Here is a 16,073-nt window from a genome sequence, read left to right on the forward strand (position 1 = left end):
AGATTGATACACCGCGACGGGAAGGATTGAATCGTACGATTTGTATCATTCTTCGTCGTGTAGAAGTGTAAATCCGCGACGGGAAGGATTTAATCGTACGATTGGTTTACACTTCCGCCGTCGTGTTAAAAACCAGTACATCGGTTCGGGAAGGATTTCGTTTGCGTTTTTTGTGCTGTGTTTTCGTTATCGTACAGTGGTGGTAGCAAGTGTCTGTGTATTTCATCATGCCGAAAACCAAATCCGACGAAAGGGTGGAGGATGCCATTATTCGTCGCAAGGCTATTTTGACAAACCTGTCGGATGTTGAGAGGTTTACAAAGGAATTCAACGTTGATCGAGACACAGGGCGCCTTCAAGTTCGACAAGATTTAGTTGATCGGATCTACGACCAGTTTCAAAAGGCGCAAACCGTCATCGAGAAGTGGGATGGGCCAGACCGGCTTGAAATGCGTTTGGCTGAGAGATCGACCATCGAGGAAAGGTTTTGTGAGGTGAAAGCATTCCTGTTGAACAATATCCCGGAAAGGTTGAGCAGTTCTACATCAGCAGAGCCGACCGCACCAACCAGCACAGCTATGTTTCACCTACGCCTGCCCAAAATAGATTTGCCGAGGTTCGATGGTGATTTTTCGCGATGGTTGTCGTTCCGAGACACGTTCAAGTCCATGGTGCACTCGAACCCAGATGTTCCAGCGGTTGCAAAGCTGCAGTACCTGCTTCAGAGTTTGGAAGGCGAAGCCAAGAAACCTTTCGAGTCCGTGAACGTTGAGGCTGACAACTATCTTATAACTTGGGACGCGTTGATGAAGCGGTATGATAACCAGCGGTACCTGAAACGACAGCTCTTCAGGGCAATGTACGACATCCAGCCTTTAAGGAAAGAGTCTTCAAAGGATCTTCATACGTTGACTGATGATTTTGACCGCCATGTGAAGGCCATGGCTAAACTGGGTGAGCCGGTAGGTTACTGGGATACTCCGCTAGTGAACCTACTGTGCTACAAGCTGGATCCTACGACACTTCGAGCCTGGGAGGAAAAAACAAGCGACCTGAGAGACATCACTTACCAAGAGTTGATCGATTTCCTGTATTCTCGAGCGATGATGCTGAAGACCATCGTCTCAGAAGAACAGCGCAACCTGCAAACTATTCCAGCGAGGATGACGGGATCCCAACCGAAGAAGGCGTTCCGATTAGTGGCCAATCCTGTTGCGTCTGATCCAAAACCCGATTTACCCGTGTGTGTAGTTTGTTCGGAACGACACCATCTATTTCGCTGTAGGAAATTCGCAAGTTTCTCTCCCTACAACCGACGGCAAGTTGTCACATCCCATCGTTTGTGTTGGAATTGTTTCAATTCCGGCCATTTATCACGATCCTGTTCCTCCAGACACACTTGTCGTTTCTGCAATGGAAAGCATCATTCTCTCCTCCATGATGCGATCAAGACCACCAACTTCAATTCGGTTCCGAAACCAACTTCGCTTTTGTCGAATCCACCACTCCCAGCTCCACAACGTAGCACCGCTCCTCCAGATTCAGATCCGCAACCATCTACTTCGAGCCAACAAGTTTGTATGACTGTTCAGGCAACGAACAGTACAGTTTTGTTAGAAACGGTGATGCTTTTGGTGGTTGACAGTACGGGGAAGGAAATTCCGGCGCGGGCGCTGCTTGATTCCGCTAGCATGTGCAGCTTCATGACGAAGAAGTTGGCCAACACTCTCGATCTCCGCCGTTCTACCGTTGACATTGCTGTTTCAGGGATTGGTGAATCATCCAAGCAGATCAAGCGCCAGTTAACAGCGAAGATTCGCTCAACCGTAACAAAGTACGCCACGAAGCTAGATTTCCTTATCCTCAAAAGGCCAACAGTTTGCCTACCGACAGTGAGAATTGATGTTGCTGCTTGGAAAATTCCCGACGTTGACCTGGCTGATCCACATTTTTCATTCCTGCGGACATTGACCTCATCGTTGGCGGAGAAGTGTACCATGAACTTCACGGCGGCAGCAAGATTTCCCTCGGCAATGAGATGCCGACTTTAGTGGAGACTGTTTTTGGATGGGCTGTATCCGGATCGGCTCCGATAAATTCCTCCGTAACACACCGGTTATGCCATCTTACGACCATCGATCGAGACCTAGAACAATCCATCGAAAGGTTCTGGGAACTCGAATCTCTGTTGCCGTCCCAAGCTCTGTCAGCTGAAGAAATAAAGTGTGAAGAAGTGTTCAGTGCTACCACCACTCGCGATTCGTCCGGTCGTTTCGTAGTTAGATTGCCACTCACTAGTGACCCCCTGGTACGTGTTGGTGAATCAAGATCCATCGCCGAGCGCCGCTTCCAAAGTCTAGAGAGGAGACTTAAGCGAGATCCTGCCACTCGAGAAGCCTACGTTTGTTTCATGGCCGACTACGAACGTTTGGGCCACATGATCAAGTTGACTGATCCAGTAGACGACTCTGTCCCCCACTGCTATCTACCACATCATCCAGTCTTCAAGGAGTCAAGCACAAGCACCAAGGTCCGTGTTGTTTTTGACGCTTCGTGCAAGACATCAACCGGCTACTCCATCAACGATATGCAGTTGGTGGGACCTACTATCCAGGACGATCTACTGTCGATCATTATGCGCTTCCGAACCCACCCAATCGCACTCGTAGCCGACATTGAAAAGATGTACCGCCAAATACAACTGCACCTGGACGACTTACGTACCAACGAATTCTCTGGCGCCAAAGTCCCGAAGAGCCTCTCGCAACGTTTGAGCTGCAGACTGTTACGTACGGTTTCGCTTCAGCCCCATTTTTGGCCACCCGCGCTTTACAACGCCTCGCTGAGGATGAAGTCAGTCGTTTTCCTGTTGCCGCCCCAGTTTTTAAGAACGACTTCTACGTTGACGATTGTTTGTCTGGTGCCGAAGATGTCGAATCCGCTGTTCAACTCCGCCGAGAAGCATCCGCTCTAGCTGCTTCTGCCGGTTTACCACTCAAGAAATGGGCATCCAATGTTCCTGAAGCGCTTCGTGGTATTCCTCCAGAAGATTTGGCCGTATCCGCAATCCACAGCCTGCAGGACGATCAGGCTGTCTCTACGCTCGGACTAGTTTGGGAAACACGGTCTGACGTTCTACGTTTTCGAGTCCAATTGCCTCTGCCAGCTCCAGTACTCACAAAGCGCAAGATTATGTCGTACATCGCCCAGATCTTCGATCCACTTGGTTTGGTTGGACCGATTACACTAGTTTACAAAATTTTAAAAAAATCGTGAACTTGATTAACTGACCAACATTTTTAATGTAAAATCGTGCGCTGAATCCGAAAATGAAATTCAAAAAAATCTCAGTAGAACCGTTTTTGAGTTATGCTCCAAATATGAAATTTCGGAAAAATTAATAAAGTTCTTGTACTTAGATTAAAATATCTCGGACGGCATAACAGTAATTTGAAATCTCTCGTTTGCATATTGAAGGTGAATAAATTTTCTATCGATCATCTGAACACTGTTTTTGCGTTTGACTAACAGTATTGTTGATATTAGTGACTTTATGAGGAAAAAATTTATAAAAAACGTATTTTTTTAGAGAAAATTTTGTTTCTACGAAAGTTTTAAACTCGACGGTAGCATTTAAAAAATCTGATTTTCTTTTGCTTCTAAATGTCAATTTAAAACGAAGATTTCAAGTGGTTATTTATTAAAATAGGTTGAAATTTGAAGAAGTTATGGCTACTTTACCATAACTGTAATTTTTGCAGTTTTTAATAATTTAACGAACCGCAGTACACTTATCATAGTATAGGAAGAATGAAACATGATAAATCTCACTCGCACCAAGTCAAAATTATTTATTAGCTTACCAGAAGGTCTCATGCCAAGTTTCAGGAAGATCTGACCATAGGAAGGGGTTGCTTGAGTCTCAAACGTGAATAAAATTTTGAGGTATTTTGCCCGGAAGGAACGAAAAATACTGGTTTTTCATCAATAACTTTTTTCATCACTAGCTGATTGTTTTTTATGGTTAATTTTCTTAAAGCCTAAGTTGAGACAAATATTTCACCCGAAGACTGTAACTCGATTGGATTTGAAACAGAAAAGTTATTTCGGTTCAAAGGCCGCAAATTTTGTCCAACACGCAATGAGTACTTTTTACCCATTGCGATTTATACGACAATTTTCGACCAAAATACAATCTTTGAACCGCAATAACTTTTCTGTTTCAAATCCAATCGAGTTACACTCTTCGGGTGAAATATTTGTCTCAACTTAGGCTTTAAGAAAATTAACCTTAAAAAACAATCAGCTAGTGATGAAAAAAGTTATTGATGAAAAACCAGTATTTTTAGTTCCTTCCGGGCAAAATACCTCAAAGTTTTATTCACGTTTGAGACTCAAGCAACCCCTTCCTATGGTCAGATCTTCCTGAAACTTGGCATGAGACCTTCTGGTAAGCTAATAAATAATTTTGACTTGGTGCGAGTGAGATTTATCATGTTTCATTCTTCCTATACTATGATAAGTGTACTGCCAGTCGTTAAATTATTAAAAACTGCAAGAAATACAGTTATGGTAAAGTAGCCATAACTTCTTCAAATTTCAACCTATTTTAATAAATAACCACTTGAAATCTTCGTTTTAAATTGACATTTAGAAGCAAAAGAAAATCAGATTTTTTAAATGCTACCATCGAGTTTAAAACTTTCGTAGAAACAAAATTTTCTCTAAAAAAATGCGTTTTTTATAATTTTTTTCCTCATAAAGTCACTAATATCAACAATACCGTTAGTCAAACGCAAAAACAGTGTTCAGATGATCGATAGAAAATTTATTCACCTTCAATATGCAAAAGAGATATTTCAAATTACTGTTATGCCGTTCGAGATATTTTAATCTAAGTACAAGAACTTTATTAATTTTTCCGAAATTTCATATTTGGAGCATAACTCAAAAACCGTTCTACTGAGATTTTTTTGAATTTCATTTTCGGATTCAGCGCCCGATTTTACAGTGGAAATAACCGTCAGTTTACTGAGTTCAAAAATGCTGTAAACTAGTGTTATTACCGTCGCCAAACTGTTCATGCAGCGTTTGTGGGGACTTCGAACAGAGAACGGAGAATCTTTCGAGTGGGATCGCCCACTACCAGCGTCGTACCAGGCCGATTGGAAGGAGTTCCATAGCACGCTGGATACCATCGCCACGATCCAAGTTCCTCGATACGTGTCTTCCGCCAATGCCACATCCTTTCAGTTGCATTTCTTTTCGGACGCGTCGGAGAAGGCCTACGGCAGCTGCTGCTACATTCGGTCGGAATGTGATGGAGTCGTCCGTGTCGTATTGCTGACATCGAAGTCGAAGGTCGCCCCGCTGAAGAGCCACCATAGCATTGCCCGTTTGGAACTTTGTGGAGCCGTTCTGTCTGTCAGCCTATCGGAGAAGGTCAACCGTGCTCTCAAGTTGCCTGCCGAAATGTTCTTCTGGACTGATTCCTCGACGGTTCTTCAGTGGCTACAATCACCGCCCAATCGCTGGAAGACATTTGTGGCCAACCGAGTGTCTAAGATCCAGAATTCGACCGATGTAGATTTGTGGATGCATGTTCGCGGAGAATCGAATCCAGCCGATGTTCTGTCCCGTGGAATAAGTCCGCCTGAGCTCGTCAATCATCCGCTTTGGTGGACTGGATCTCCATGGCTCCAGTTACCGCCTTCGCAGTGGCCACGAACCGAGTTGTCAGCCTGCCAAACCAGTTCGACGAGTGAAATGAGAGTTCCAGTTGCCGCGCTTCCAGCTGTCGTGAAGGATGACGAGTTTGTAGATCGTATCTTCGGAATGTACTCCAGTTACCAAAAACTCAGGCGCTCCATCGCTCACTGCATGCGATACTTCCGCTTGTTGAAAGCAGCTGCACGGAAGACGAAAATTGACCCATTCCAAGCGCTTACCACCGCCGATCTGCAAGAAGCAGATTTGACACTGTGTCGTCTTGCCCAGAAACAGTGTTTTCCTGAGGAGTTAGCCACTCTAGCATCGTCCGGTCGTCTTCCGTCTTCATCGCAGTTGAAGTACATCCGTACAAAACTAGAATCAGATGGAATCATTCGGATTAGAGGAGTTCTGGCCAACGCAACCGTTCCGGAAGCTACGAAACATCAAGTTGTTCTGCTCGCGAAACACCCACTTTCAAAACTGTTGGCGAAGTATTATCATGGGAATTTACTTCACGCCGGCCCACAACTAATGCTCGCCACGATCCGTCAAAAGTACTGGATCATTGGTGGACGCAATCTAGTGCGCCGCACATTCCATGAGTGCCACAAATGTTTCCGATGCAGACCAAAGATGATCCAGCAAAGTATCGCAGATTTGCCTACGTCCCGTGTTGCGCCCCGAAGACCGTTTGCCGTTTCTGGTGTGGACTATTGCGGACCAGTTTACATCAAGTCTCTCGTCCGTAACCGAGGCCCAACGAAGGCATACGTTTGCATCTTCGTTTGCTTTACCACACGTGCCGTTCACATCGAGTTGGTGTCTGATCTCTCCACGCCGGCCTTCATCGCTGCTCTTCGCCGATTTTCTGCCCGCCGAAACTTTCCCCACGAGATCCACAGCGACAATGGCACTGCGTTCCGAGGTGCAAACAATGAGTTGCACAGAATTTACCAGATGCTGAAAACCGAACACGGAGGACGCAAGAACATCCTGGATTGGTGTGCAGAATCTGGAGTTGCGTGGCATTTCATACCACCTCGATCGCCCCATTTCGGAGGTCTATGGGAAGCAGCAGTGAAATCAGCGAAGCACCATCTATTGAGAGAAATAGGCCACTCCAACATTTCCTACGAAGACATGACGACGTTACTAGCCGAGGTGGAGATGTGTCTGAACTCCAGACCCTTGATTCCGATGCCAACCGAATCCGACGAGTTAGAAGCCCTGACACCTGGACATTTCCTTGTCGGTGAAAGCCTGCGATCTCCACCCGAAGAAGACGTCGCAACTGTTCCGGACAATCAACTGTCGCATTGGAAGCTCACGCAGAAACGGTTCCAACGAATCTGGCGTAGATGGTACCCAGAATATCTGCAGCAGCTTCAAGCCCGAGCCACCAAGCACCGTAGACCATCAACTGTAATCCAGCCCAACCAAATGGTGATCATCCAAGACGATCTGCTTCCGCCAGCCCAATGGCCACTAGGGATCATCACAGCCGTTCATCCTGGGAAAGACGGCGTCGTACGAGTGGTCACCTTACGCACTGCGAAGCGAGATGTCGTTTCCAGGTGTGTCAACAAACTTGCTCTGTTACCCGTACCAGAACAACCCGAACCCAATCCAGCTGATGAGCAGCCCGTTGGAGAACCGGTCACCGCAGTTCCTGAAAACAACCAATGAGTAGAGCTGCACTCTAAGACAGCTCCTGTACGAAATTTCATGGATCAGGTGATTGCGGTTCCAATATTTTTAAAGGTTGTTTGTTGGTCTACTTGGTTCCCTTTTGCTTCCCAGAACCACTTGTCGTCGTCTCCGCCTGTATATTGCGGACCTCCCAGATCCAGTAGTCGCAGATTGCAGCCTGAATGAGTAGAGCTACACTCTAAGTTAGCTCCTGTATATCAATTTTGAAAATCAGGTGATTGCAATTCCAATACCCCCTTATTTTGTTTGTTGGGCTACTGGGTTCCTTCTTGCTCCGCAGAAATCAACGCTCCAAGTGTGGTCGCACTTCATCATTTCCGGCTTCGTGTGGTGGACATCTCCTCCCATCGGATTCCTAGCACTGGCTTATTGATAGCAGTAGTCGGTGGTCGCAGCTTATATGAGTAGAGCTACACTCTAAGTTAGCTCCTGTATGAAAACCATTAGCACCAGGTGATTGCGGTTCCAATCATTTTATTTTATGTTTGTTGGTCTACTGGGTTCCTCTTTGTTCCAGAAAGCAAAGCTCCAGATGGTGTCCGTACCGCCCAGTACCAATCGCTCCTCCTGCTCCCCTGGTGCCATGATGCGTCTCGTTGGTCCACGCAGCCGAAGATAAAGGAAACAGATGAAGGCTCCCCAATGTCACCGAAATTTATGTTGAAATGTCCGTGCCATTTCAAGGTGGCCGGAATGTTTGTTACCAAACCTAATACCGAAACGAAAAGTAACAATATTTGCAACCTTAAATTAATTAATTGTTATGTGTAAAATTTCTATAATTATTTTCTATTTATTGTAAAATGTAAAAAATGAACCATCCTAGTATAAGAAATAGCATAGCAGTGAGTTACCGGATGAACTGTTTTGAAACGGTAACTCACCAACCAGCTGATGCAACAACAACAAGTCAGCATAAACCAGTTGAAAATAAATCTCGTAGCGGCAACATCAGCTCCGTACTACTCGTTGTTTGTTCCGTCGGTCGAGTTTGTAGAAGTTAATAAAGTGGTGTTTTAATTTGTTCAATCGGTCGTCTATTCGGTGTTATTTTTAAGCACATCCGAAACCCGAAACAGATTTGTGCTGTGTGTTGTACTGCGGATTAAAAAGGGTGCAACAAATACCTTCCTCCTGACCCGTCGGCAGTGGAAAAGCTGCGAGCCAACCAACCATCAGCGCTAATCGATTGATCGACCCGAGGTGCACCCGCTGCTGTTGCTGTTGATTGCTGCGGAAGCAGCAAATGGTAAAGCCTCCGATCTAATTGAACCCGGTAAGCTACCCCCTGAATCCTCAACACCATTGTATATCAGTTTTCTGGTCGTTTGATGACCTGTCCAATCCCCCCGCTAATCACCAATAACAGAGTTAAGCAGTTATGAAAATATGAATATAATTTAAAAAAAAAAGTTACACATTTTAAACATCTTACCATTTGAAAAGGATTCTAGAATTTCTTCTATTTCACAGGAGAAACACTCTGCATCATGGAACAGCTGATAGAATTCCGGGAAGGTTGAAATTTTTCATGGATTGGACGTTGTACATTTATTTGAACCAGTTCATGCTTGATTTGAACTTTTCACTATCCACTATTCCACCAATTTTACACTTTTTCGGTATTGAATTTTGCAGGAGCAAAAAAATCTGCTCCACAACCGGTCAAACAACCACCCAAGCTTTCACAGATGGATCCGGCAAAAAACAGATTGAAAAGACCCTGCGTATCTTTTTGTTCCCCAACCAGTACGATTATTATTATACTATCCGGTAACAGCTTTTTGTGAAAAATATCTATAATTTTACCACTAAAACTGATTAGAAAAATAAAATTTTCACGGGCCTGGTCTTTTTATTGTGAGATCTGTCCATTTAATTTAAGTTTTTTTTTCGAAGAAGTGTTGAATACTTTTGTAAGTTTAAACTACATCACTTTTCCTTATTTATCAATCCTATCTGCCAAGTAGGATTTTCCAACAAAACGAATAACCTTTCCCTTTCCTGTCTGAAACAGCATCTTTAAATGTAGGGTCGTATGAGTTCTCTGCACCTGAAAAGTTCATTTAGCTATTCAGACTATCCCTATCAGGGAATCAAAAAATCGTTATCTTTCGTTAGAACTTGCCGATGAAAACACCCGTGAAGGAGATTTTCATCCACCAGTGTACTGTACTCATACTCATCATTAACAAATTTGCTCTCGATTAGTTTTGCATTCCGATTCAAACTTATCGGTAAGTGTAACGTTAAGGATAAGTTCTCCCTTCCTCGCAAGTAGTAACAAGAAAAGATTGGTCATTTTTTGCATTCAGATTTATTTGTTTAATTCAATAGATGGTTTCGTTTATTTAACCTCCGATTGTAATTTGCGACCCGTCTAGTGAAAGGGTTTGACTTGGAGGTGAGATCGCTAGTACAAGTTTCTAGTGCTAGTACCGCGAGATATAAGATTAGCCCCGATTTCAACTTGCGACCCCTCTAGTGAAAGGGTTTGACTTGTAGGTAACGAAAAATAGTGTCGCGAGATCGCTAGTACAAGCTACTAGTGTTAGTACCGCGAGAAATCAGTTTAACTCCCGATTTCAACTTCCGACCGGTCAAGTGAAAGGGTTTGACTTGTAGATGACGAAAAAAAGTGTCGCGAGATCGCTAGTACAAGCTACTAGTGTTAGTACCGCGAGAAATCAGTTTAACTCCGATTTCAACTTGCGACCCCTCTAGTGAAAGGGTTTGACTTGTAGGTGATGAAAAATAGTATCGCGAGATCGCTAGTACAAGCTACTAGTGTTAGTACCGCGAGAAATCAGTTTAACTCCGATTTCAACTTGCGACCCCTCTAGTGAAAGGGTTTGAATTGTAGGTGACGAAAAAAAAGTGTCGCGAGATCGCTAGTACAAGCTACTAGTGTTAGTACCGCGAGAAATCAGTTCAGCTCCGATTTCAACTTTCGACCGGTCAAGTGAAAGGGTTTTACTTGTAGATGACGAAAAAAAGTGTCGCGAGATCGCTAGTACAAGCTACTAGTGTTAGTACCGCGAGAAATCAGTTAAACTCCGATTTCAACTTGCGACCCCTCTAGTGAAAGGGTTTGACTTGTAGGTGACGAAAAAAGTGTCGCGAGATCGCTAGTACAAGCTACTAGTGTTAGTACCGCGAGAAATCAGTTCAGCTCCGATTTCAACTTTCGACCGGTCAAGTGAAATGGTTTGACTTGTAGATGACGAAAAAAAGTGTCGCGAGATCGCTAGTACAAGCTACTAGTGTTAGTACCGCGAGAAATTAGTTCAGCTCCGATTTCAACTTGCGACCCCTCTAGTGAAAGGGTTTGACTTGTAGGTGACGAAAAAAAGTGTCGCGAATTCGCTAGTACAAGCTACTAGTGTTAGTACCGCGAGAAATCAGTTTAACTCCGATTTCAACTTGCGACCCCTCTAGTGAAAGGGTTTGACTTGTAGGTGACGAAAAAAAGTGTCACGAGATCGCTAGTACAAGCTACTAGTGTAAGTACCGCGAGAAATCAGTTCAACTCCGATTTCAACTTTCGACCGGTCAAGTGAAAGGGTTTGACTTGTAGATGACGAAAAAAAGTGTCGCGAGATCGCTAGTACAAGCTACTAGTGTTAGTACCGCGAGAAATTAGTTTAGCTTCGATTTCAACTTTCGACATCCGTATCTTGACACCTCACGCAAAAACTGAAATCCAGCACCCAGCCGGAAAACGTGCCGTGCAAAGGCGAAGATTTGTAATACTGTAGTGAATGTTAATAATTGTGAAATTTTGTGCATCGGTTGTAGTAAATTTTTGTAAATATAAATAAAATGAGTGTGAAACCATTAATGTTGAAAATTTTATCACACCAATATTGTAAAAGAGATTATAAATATATTTCAAGACAAATAACGCTCACAGTTGAATCCATCATATGTATAGTTGAGAGCAAATAATCAATCATACAATTAAAATTTAATCGATCATATGTATAGTTTAATGCCTAATTTCAATCACACAAATGTAGTTTACTTTATCATCTTTATAATTGAATGCAAAATATCAACAATACACTTGTACTTGAATCTATTACATATATAGTTGCATGCATAAAAACAACCAAATAACCTATCATATTTATAATTGAATATTTAATAATTATAGTTAGCCGAGAATCAATCAGATATATGATTAAAATCAAGTGGAAAATTGTTGAAAAAACTATATGGGAGAGTGGGGAATCATGGGCCACTTTTTTTCGTTGTTTCATAACTTCATTATTATAAAAGATAAAATGAAAATAAAAAATGGTATGGTTTTCTACATTTTCAAGGTATCATAAGGTATTTTTTAAAATTTTTTAATAAGTTATTTTCCCCAAATTCTGACTGTTTGAAAAAAAGCAATATTTTTTGGATTTTGAAAAATGGTGGGGAATCGTGGGCCACCAAACCCAAATTGACCAAATAACATGCAAAGTTTATGAGTTGACCCAAAACTGTGATTTCCTGATTCATTTCGTTATTTTAAAGCAATTTCAGATGATGTAATAAAAAAGAGAGTTGTGTATGATCGCATAGATTCCAAAACCTGGCTCGCGAACGTTTTGGTAAAATTCCTTATATAGGATGGACAAAATATGTTTCGTAATTCTTCATTTGGCATAAGAAAACTTTACAGATAGGTTAAACGTATTTTAAGTTCTGAATTTGTATAAAAACATAAAAATATAGGTGATTCAAGATGTGTGGCCCACGATTCCCCAAAAGCTATGATTTGCAAATTGGTTGGGTTTGTGTGACTAATTGATGTTTCATCAAAAATTCCTTTTCCATGTGAAAGATCATGACAAATCTAAGATCATGAGCGTATGAGCATATTTTTGTTATGCACTTTAGGTTCTCCATTGATGAAATTAGCGGGTGTTTTTTTAATTATGTAAGTAAATTTTTCTAACTTTTTTTAGCTTGATAAATAAAAGAAGCATATGATGCGTATTTCAGTCAACAACATATAGGATAATATGCTCACGCAAAGCGAGAACGATGACAGTTGGTTTGAGATTTTTATCTCAACACACATCTGAGATATTAAAAGTGGCCCACGTTTCCCCATGGCCCACGATACCCCACTCTCCCCTACTTTTTTCTCCGTGTAGTGTCGTGAATCCACTAGTACAAGCCACTAGAGTTAAAACCGACAGAAAATAGGTTAGCTTGATTTCAACTTGCGACCCGATTATTAAAAGGGAAGAAATTGATGAGAATTTATTTAAGCAGTTTCTTGATACAAGCTTGTACAACTAAGTACTAGTAGATTATTTCTACCAGTAATGACACTAGTTACTTGGTCAAGCGAACTCACGTTTCAAATTTTCGTCACCTAGAAGTCAAAGTCTTTCACTTGACCGGTTGAAAGTTGAAATCGAAGCTAAACTAACTAGTTTAAACTAACTCCGATTACAACGAGAAACTTCTCGCGGTACTAACACTAGTAGCTTGTACTAGCGATCTCGCGACACTTTTTTTCGTCATATACAAGTCAAACCTTTTCACTTGACCGGTCGAAAGTTGAAATCGAAGCTAAACTAATTTCTCGCGGTACTATCACTAGCAGCTTGTACTAGCGATCTCGCCACACTTTTTTTCGTCACCTTCAAGTCAAACCCTTTCACTAGAGGGGTCGCAAGTTGAAATCGGAGCTAAACTAATTTCTCGCGGTACTAGCACTAGTATCTTGTACTAGCGATCTCGCGACACTTTTTTTCGTCGCCTATAAGTCAAACCCTTTCACTTGACCGGTCGAAAGTTGAAATCGGAGTTAAACTGATTTCTCGCGGTACTTACACTAGTAGCTTGTACTAGCGATCTCGCGACACTATTTTTCGTCACCTACAAGTCAAACCCTTTCACTAGAGGGGTCGCAAGTTGAAATCGGAGCTGAACTGATTTATCGCGGTACTAACTCTAGTAGCTTGTACTAGCGATCTCACGACACTATTTTTCGTCGCCTATAAGTCAAACCCTTTCAGTTGACCGGTCGAAAGTTGAAATCGGAGCTGAACTAATTTCCCGCGGTACTAACACTAGTAGCTTGTACTAGCGAACTCGCGACACTTTTTTTCGTCACCTACAAGTCAAACCCTTTCACTAGAGGGGTCGCAAGTTGAAATCGGAGCTAAACTAATTTCTCGCGGTACTAACACTAGTAGCTTGTACTAGCGATCTCGCGACACTTTTTTTCGTCATCTACAAGTCAAACCCTCTCACTTGACCGGTCGAAAGTTGAAATCGGAGTTAAACTGATTTCTCGCGGTACTAACACTAGTAGCTTGTACTAGCGAACTCGCGACACTTTTTTTCGTCACCTACAAGTCAAACCCTTTCACTAGAGGGGTCGCAAGTTGAAATCGGAGCTAAACTAATTTCTCGCGGTACTAACACTAGCAGCTTGTACTAGCGATCTCGCGACACTTTTTTTTCGTCACCTACAAGTCAAACTTTTTCACTAGAGGGGTCGCAAGTCTTTATCGGAGCTGAACTCATTTCTCGCGGTACTAACACTAGTAGCTTGTACTAGCGATCTCGCGACACTTTTTTTCATCACCTACAAGTCAAACCCTTTCACTAGAGGGGTCGCAAGTTGAAATCGGAGCTAAACTGATTTCTCGCGGTACTAACACTAGTAGCTTGTACTAGCGATCTCGCGACACTTTTTTTCGTCGCCTATAAGTTAAACCCTTTCAGTTGACCGGTCGAAAGTTGAAATCGGAGCTGAACTAATTTCTCGCGGTACTAACACTAGTAGCTTGTACTAGCGAACTCGCGACACTTTTTTTCGTCACCTACAAGTCAAACCCTTTCACTAGAGGGGTCGCAAGTTGAAATCGGAGCTAAACTAATTTCTCGCGGTACTAACACTAGTAGCTTGTACTAGCGAACTCGCGACACTTTTTATCGTCACCTACAAGTCAAACCCTTTCACTAGAGGGGTCGCAAGTCTTAATCGGAGTTAAACTCATTTCTTTGTGCCGTTAATCATCACTAATTTGTTTTAACTATTACTAGTTACCAGAACCCTCAAACATTGATTAATCATCGCGACGAGCGCCTTCTTTAGACGTTACGCCCGAGAATTTCAAAATTTACCACATATCTATTCAACTATTTCAGTTAGCCTTTTCTGCTGATGTTATAATCGATTCAGTCGGTTTGCTACATAGTGAGCATTTTTAAATTTTTTCATCTGTTGGTGGACCGTCGGAGACAAAATAACGTGTAGCGAGTTATCTTTATCGTCAATGGAAACAGATGAGAAGCAATCGCTTTCTCATATTTATCGCTAAGTGTAACACAAGGGATAAATCAGTTATCAGTATCAGATCAGTTGGATTTGCTTCCCTGATCCCTATACGATTACATTGACTTGCCACGGTGTGCATTGTGGTACAACACTGATTCTCAATAACAACACTTGAAATGCGTATTGAAAAAAAGGTTCTCATTTTGGCATCTTGTGTTTGGCTTGATTATTAGTTGCTCGATGTATCAACCAATGCTAGATGTGTGTAGTCACCCTATGCTAAATATGCTATGCTATGCTACCTGAGCGAGGCCGAGTAAAATCAGCAAGTTACCTATAAAAGTGCAGTTATGATGCGACAAAGCATCGCTTTGGTCGCAATCGTGAATCCAATTCTCAATTTTGGGGAAGATCTGAAGACCCCCGGCGCAAACCCAAATACCCCCAACGTCAAATAATAAAAAAATCCCCCAATGTCAGATTGACTTTTGCTTGCTCCGTCGATAGGATATTTGTTGACGGTGTTTTTGTTAAACTTTTCGGTTAAGCTGGAAAATAATAATGTCGTTTGATTGTATAACACTAGACCTCTTGTTTCACCGCCTATCATTTTGAAAATCTTCCGTCTCAAATCGTTTTTCACCATATTTATTTGAATTTGTGTAAGCTTATATAAGTCATATGACTCTTTATTCAATTTGTTTTGTGATTTTGTCTAGATCACCAAGTTCTTCACACCAAGCTCCTACTGTGGATGACAATCAGCAAGAAAGAAATGACAAAAGCATACTTTTTTGGTTCGAACTGATCATGAACGAAGAAATTTATAGCATGAAGTGCCTGCCAGAAGTTGTGTAGTTTATCAAAAATACCGTTTTGTCTGTATTCTTGCCGGACCTGACATCGGTATGCTTCAAAAAGCGATTGTAGGAGGCTGCATGGAGAAGTGATACTTTGATTGACGAGTCCACTTTGAGGCCCAGTCGCGTTTATCAACAATTTCTGGACAAACCTGTAGCTTAAGATCTACGCCACAATTTAAGGCGAAAACTGGAAAGAGTTGATAAATCAGCCGGCGAGAGAGCTCAAAAACAAGCAAACACGCATGATTTTGTCCGCCATTTCGAATGTTCCTGTTAACAGCCGGAAGGTTACACGCAGAGTTGCAGTTTTTTTTTCTGTAAGTAAGCTTGTGTTACTACCGTCCATAATATATTTACAGAACACAATTATCTGTCTTAGAGCACCTGTACCCGTGATCTAATCTTGGGTCTTATTTATACTAGTATTGAACCAAACAAATTAGTTCCGATCCAATGAAAAAACTGGCAACTGCACTCGTGTTCCATCAAATGTC

General features: G+C 42.3%; 1 protein-coding gene across 1 annotated transcript; it reads left to right on the forward strand.

The window, feature by feature from the left end:
• The first annotated feature begins 227 nt into the window (after nucleotides 1–227).
• On the forward strand, nucleotides 228–7,398 carry LOC129743430 (uncharacterized). Its single transcript, XM_055735464.1, has 4 exons — nucleotides 228–1,834; nucleotides 2,017–2,720; nucleotides 2,807–3,231; nucleotides 5,089–7,398. Exons 1-4 carry the CDS (start codon nucleotides 228–230, stop codon nucleotides 7,396–7,398), a joined length of 5,046 nt encoding a protein of 1,681 aa, XP_055591439.1.
• The last annotated feature ends 8,675 nt before the right edge of the window (nucleotides 7,399–16,073 follow it).

The sequence above is a fragment of the Uranotaenia lowii genome, chromosome 2 (genome assembly GCF_029784155.1).
Source record: "Uranotaenia lowii strain MFRU-FL chromosome 2, ASM2978415v1, whole genome shotgun sequence".
Classification (NCBI taxonomy): domain Eukaryota; kingdom Metazoa; phylum Arthropoda; class Insecta; order Diptera; family Culicidae; genus Uranotaenia; species Uranotaenia lowii.